Here is a 6,360-nt window from a genome sequence, read left to right on the forward strand (position 1 = left end):
TAACCGTAAACCCGCCCATTCACTCACCCGATAAACAGTTGACCTTAAAATAATCCACTTGCACTGCCCCCCTCATTACCCAATGTTCCCTCATACCCTCCATGTACCCAAACCCTCTGGATAGCCTTGCCCCAGGAGGTGGGTTTTAGACACCATAACCAACCTTATGACGTTGCCCCTGCTCTCTGCCCCCTCACTTACTTTATCCCAGCGGCCAGCTCCTTCTCATCTGTGTCCGACATTCCATCATCACAGTCCTTCAGCTTCCAGTCCATGATGTAGCCAATCACAGGGGCCGTCATTAAGCACAGCAGTTGCAGGACTCCAAAGATGGAGGAGTACAGGCTGACTGAGGGGGAAAACACAGCGAACAAATCAAACACAGACCAGAACCCACTCACCACACACAGGCAACAGTCAAACCCAAACTGACATGCACACTGCGCTCTAACTAAGGAGACACAACAAACCGGTACACAGCAAGATCCCACAAGTAGCAAGGTGAGGATGGCCACATAATGTGAAGACCGGCACAACTTCCCCTCAACTATCAAAACCATCCACAGAGATCAACGGTCTAATCTCTCACTCCCATAACGTCACCTCCGACAGCGCGGCGCTCCCTCGGCGCCGACCCTCCGACAGCGCGGCGCTCCCTCGGCGCCGACCCTCAGGTGGATGGTCCATGTCCTAACCATTCTGTAACAGGTCCCCCTTTCCCTCTCTTGGTCTCCTGCTCAGACTCCCCTCTTTGCCAACACTGCCATCCTAGAAAGTTTGGGAATGGCTGGTTGGACACTGCTCCGTGAGCAGCGGGACACAGTGAGTTTAGAGGAGAGAATCTTAGCCACACTCTGGGTATGGATCATCTTTAATACAAGCTGGAAGGATGTGGGAATGTCATTGCTCAGGTAAAGGGAGTGTGTGGGAACATTGTAGTTACAGTCTGGATATGAGAGGCTAGGAATCATTCAGGATAGTGTTTACACAAGGCTGGGTGGGTGGAGCATTGCTTCTCTCTCCTTGTAGTGTGGGAACCTAGGGAGCACCGTAGCTACGCTCTGGTATAGGATGTGGGGTCTCAGGGGAGCACTGTAGCTACGCTCTGGTATGGGATGTGGGGTCTCAGGGGAGCACCGTAGCTACGCTCTGGTATGGGATGTGGGGTCTCAGGGGGGCACTGTAGCAGAGTGAGAACCTAGGAGAAATATTTAGGTGGGTTTGTTCCAACAGCAACCAAACTGAGCTGATTATGCCCAATAACCCAACACCAACCCCTCCCCATCCCCCACTCTACCCCCACTCCCCCCCCACTCTACCCCCCTTCCATACGCTCCCTTGGTTCTTACCCGTCTCCATAACTGTATTGGTCATTGGTTAGAGAGGCAGCAGCGCCACAGTGAGGGAGAGAGTGCGGGCAGAGGGAGGGTGGGGAGGGGAATAGTGGCACATTGACCAGCCAAAGGGAAAGTGGGAAGGAAGGAAAGAAGGAAGGGAGGAGAGAGAGAGAAAAGAGAGACATGTGTTAGAAGAAGGAGAGAGAGCAGCAAAGTGGATCTGGATGAGAGCAGTACAGGTCCCAGAGAGAGGAAAAGGAGCTGGGAATCTGTGTGAACATCAGGAGACAAGAATCATTCATAGTTCAGGTAGAAATCGAGAAGCTGCTGGAACAAGAAATGATGCAACAGGCTTTCCTTTCAAATTATCCAACTCCTCCACCCCTCCAAACCCCTCAATCCCTCCCAAACCCCTCAATCCCTCCCAAACCCCTCCATTTCCACAATCCTCATTTCCTGAGGTTTTGATCCTTGCAGGAGGTACTGGGTAGGGATGGCATGGTCACTACTGGCTACATTATAGCCTGTTCTCATCGAAAGGCCCAGGGCCAGAGTTTCTCCCTGCCTCAGCTGTTTGATCAGATCTGGGCCCATGACATTTCACCCCCATTTCATCCCTGCAATTGTACAGATCTGCAAGGTTTTATCCTCTGTCATCAAACACCTGATGGGTTAAGAAATCCGATCTGAAGGAATCTCTCCACTTCCAGGGATACAGGGCAGCGAATGAGAAGGGGTCTGGGTCCATTGGGATGGTGTAGAGTGGGAGCGAATGGGAAGGGGTCTGGGTCCGTTGGGATGCTGTAGAGTGGGAGCGAACGGGAAAGGGTCTGGGTCAGTTGGGATGGTGTAGAGTGGGAGCGAACGGGAAGGGGTCTGGGTCAGTTGGGATGCTGTAGAGTGGGAGTGAACGGGAAGGGGTCTGGGTCCATTAGGATGGAGTTCTTTGGGGGTAATTGGGAAGGGGTTGGATGAATTGGGAATGAGGACAGCATGGATACAGTTGGTGCTGATATGGGAGACAGTTCTGGGTTTGTGCTATTCTCCCAGATTTGGAAAGGAAAGGGTTAAGAGATGAGGCTGTGTGTGATCTGTCATTTTATGGACTTTGCTTATTCGAGAGTTTCTCAGCGTCAGCAAATGTGAGGGAGTGAGGAAACATCTCCACGGTAACATCTCGTGTAGAAACGAGGAAGAAAAACAGGAAAATATGATGACGGGAAACAAATTGCTGAGTCTGGGCTGGAGCAGTTCCAGTGTGGTCAGGTACTGAGTCCCCAACAACATCAAATGCTCTGCCTCCAGGATAACCTCATTGCCCCCCGAAAGGTAACCCCGCCCCCCACAGAGTAACCTCACTGCCCCCAGGATAACCTGTCCCTTTAATCTTCCCTCTCCCTGAGAATCTCCTCCCATCCCCCATCCCATGGCCCTTCCCTTAATCCCTCTCCCTAAACCTGCCCCTCCCCTAAACCTGCCCCCAAATCCACTCCCCACCGAACTGAATCTCTACTACCCAGAATCTCCTGTCACTCCCTTAAACCTGCTACTCCCTCCAGAATCTCCCCCAAAAGATCCCTCTTTGACCCCAATAATCCATCCCCAACTTAATTCCTGTCGAACCCCCACCCCCCCAGGATCTCCCCACCTGCCCCTGGCCCTCCTTCTGGTTAATCCTCCCCCAGAATCACCCCCTTTTGTTCCCCTCCCTGTGGCTCTCCCCAAGACACGGACGCCCTCCCGTGACATGCAGACTCCCCCGTGGAGAGGGAGGTTCCCTCACCAAACCCCACCCCACCCCCGACTCACCCCCCACCCCCACACAGCCCCCGGTCAATGCAGAGTGTCCACAGGCTCCAGGGCTGGGCACCGGTACATTGTGAATGCCAAGGCAGTGCCTCTGACCGAGGAAAGTTCCGGGTGACCTTCTTCCCACTGCCTTCCCAGGCAGCACCTTCCAGATCACAGCAACTCACTGTAATTCTCCCCATTAGCCATTACAGGCCCCTCTCTCAGCCCCTGATGTTCATGAGGATGTCAAAGCAGCCATGATCCTATTGAATAGTGGAGCAGGTTTAAGGAGCTGAATGTCTATTCCTGCACCTATTTCTTTTGGTCTGATGGTCTTTACCTCATTACCTCAGACCTGGGCCTAGTTCCTGAGCCCATCCTTGGCTGCTACTTTATTTGTTGGGCTCGTTATAAAAATCTGATCACACAGTATGACAGTAAAATGTAGGGTAGCTTGATCTTAAGAGTAGGATAATAGGTTGATACAACATTGTGGGCCGAAGGGCCTGTACTGTTCTATGTTCACAGGCTTGTCCAGGATCGGATCTGTATTCCCTGCCCTTTGACATCCAAAAGGTCACAGGGGCCTGGGCCTCAGCCCCTCCTGCTTCATACTCCCAGGCTGACCCACTCACGTTGACCTGATTCTCAAACCATTCTCCACAGGTCCCAAAGAGATCCGGGATCATCACCTTACACCACCCCTCCCACATCTCCCCCTTCATTCCCAAAGCCCAGCACGTACACAAACTGGATTGAGTCTGCGAGGTCTCCACGGTAACCTACCTGTGACGAGATCTCCCTCAACCAGATCCTCCAGGATGTTGTTCATGGCTCCCATGTAGAAGATGAGGCGGAGCTGTGTCACACACATAGTGACCAAGCTCAGGATATAGACTGGGCTGAAGATACTCTGCATGAAGGACCCAGAGCCTGTGGGTAACAGAGGGCAGCAGTTAGGGTCCAGACAAAGGTCAGTTATAGAGTCATACAGCACGGAAACAGACCTTCAGTCCAACTTGTCTGTGCCGACCAGATATCCCAAATTAATCTCGTCCCATTTGCCAGCATTTGGCCCATATCCCTCTAAACCCTTCCTATCCAGATGCCTTTTAAATGTTGTAACTGTACCAGCCTCCACCACTTCCTCTGGCAGCTCATTCCATACACGCACCACCCTCTGTGTGAAAAAGATGCCCCTTAGGTCCCTTTTAAATCTTTCCCCTCTCACCTTAAACCTATGCCCCTCTAGTTTTGGACTCTCCCACCCCAGGGAAAAGACCTTGTCTATTCACTCAATCCCCACCTCTCATGATTTCATAAACCTGAGGTCACCCCTCAGCCTCCAGGGAAAATAGCCCCAGCCTATTCAGACTGTCCCTGTAGCTCAAACCCTCTAGTGTTGATCGCAGACTTCTTTTTAAAAACTGTTTTGCACAATATTTTTATTTATATTTATACTCCACACTAAACGTTTGTGGTCAGTCACGCTACAGACCAAGGTATCCTGGTCACAGCAAAAGGGCGGAAATCAGAGGCCTAGCTAGGATCTCTCCTCCAGCTCTACCCACCCACACACAGACAGACAGACACACTCACACACACACACTCACACACAGACAGACAGACAGACAGACACACTCACACACACACACAGACAGACACACTCACACACAGACAGACACACTCACACACAGACAGACAGACAGACAGACACACACAAATACAGACAGACAGACACAGATACAGACAGACAGACACACTCACACACAGAGACACACACCCACCCACACCCACACAGAGACACACCCACACACAGAGACACACCCACACACAGAGACAGAGGGAGAGAGCCCCCTCTCCTACCATCGTGATGACTGAGGAGAAAGTTCACTCAATAACATGTAGAGTCTTCATCATTGACTCTCAGTGAGACCAGCCCTGGAGTACACATTGCTCTCAGCTCCTTGCCTGGGCAATGTGGGTTGAATGGCCTACTCCAGCCCCTGTTTTCGCTGTTTCTAACCTCACCCTGGAGGGGGCTGCACCAGACTGACCCCGGGGGTGCAGGGATTGTCCAATGAGGAGCAATTGAGTGCTCTAGGCCTGTGTTTGGTGGGCTTTAGAATGAGAAGGGTGATCTCTAATCCTGTGAGGGGCCTTTAGTGATCAGCGGAATCAGGACAGGCCTAGGGCTAGGCCCCAGCCTTTAACACATAGCCAGGCAGCAATTGACTGTCTCCCTCTTACCGTTAGCTCTAGTTCCACATACCACTGCCCCCTACTCTCTCTCTCTCTCCCAGCGATGAACCTTATCCTCACTTGGCTCAGTGTAGACCTTCGCTCCTGTGGAGATGTTTGGTGACGTTGTCAAGGTGCTACCTAAATGCAGTCCGCATTGCACCAACCCACCTTGATCGGGAGCCTGACATTTGACCTCCAGGTCCACAGTGGACAAACAGAGCTTGTTGCCATCCTGAGTGGCCAGTTTGTCCTGAGGCTTCATCGAGTTCCCAATGCTGAGACGTCGGCCCACCGTAGTCACCTGCTTGTAGAACTGCCTCCCTGTGATCTTGTGATCGAAACCCAGCCAGCTGAATTTCACCTTCACCCTACCGAGGGGCAATGGAAGGGGGGTGGGGGAACAGGAAAGAGACGGGGAGAGGGAGAGAGACACAGAGAGAGACAGAGAGAGAGAAATGGAGGGAAAGAAGGGCAGGAGAGAGAGATAGAGAGGGGAGACAGAGAGACAAGGGGAGGAGAGAGGAGGCAGGGCAACAGAGAGAGAGAGAGAGAAAGTATGCAAAGAGAGAGTTAGACAGAAAAATGGAGGGGAGGGAGAGAAGGAAGAAAGAAAGAGAGAGAGAATAGAGGAGAGAGAAGCAGAACATTAGGGAACGAGCACAGAGTCAGGGATAGGGGTAAGTACAAAAAGGAAGAGATTGGAAAAGGAGGAGATAGGAGTGAGGGAGGGAGACAGAAAGGAGGATTATGGTATACACAAAGAGATACAAAAACAGAGAATAAAGGAGGATAAATTCAGAATGGACGGGTGGACGGGTGGCAGTAAAAGGTACAGTAGTGGAGAGAAATGGGGAGGAGAGCAATTAGATCAGATTGAGAGAGAGATTACAGGGAAAGGGGTTGGGTGAAGGTAGAGAGAAACAGGAATGTTAATGTTGAGACATTTCCTGTCAGATGGAGTCTGTTCCTGGGGGAAGGGGCAGTACGA

At 51.7% G+C, this 6,360-nt stretch overlaps 1 protein-coding gene across 1 annotated transcript; it reads right to left on the bottom strand.

Annotated features, from left to right (window-relative positions):
- Positions 1-201: 201 nt before the first annotated feature.
- Positions 202-5,734, bottom strand: LOC109921912 (large neutral amino acids transporter small subunit 4; the record flags this gene model as incomplete). The annotated part of the gene is made up of 3 exons (XM_048594578.1): positions 5,541-5,734; positions 3,915-4,061; positions 202-349 (listed from the first exon to the last, which is right to left on the bottom strand). Coding segments are annotated over exons 1-3 (389 nt in total), but the record flags the coding sequence as incomplete, so codon positions are not given.
- Positions 5,735-6,360: the final 626 nt, after the last annotated feature.

This window comes from Rhincodon typus, unplaced genomic scaffold (assembly GCF_021869965.1).
Source record: "Rhincodon typus isolate 14 unplaced genomic scaffold, sRhiTyp1.1 hic_rhity00011240, whole genome shotgun sequence".
Classification (NCBI taxonomy): Eukaryota; Metazoa; Chordata; class Chondrichthyes; order Orectolobiformes; family Rhincodontidae; genus Rhincodon; species Rhincodon typus.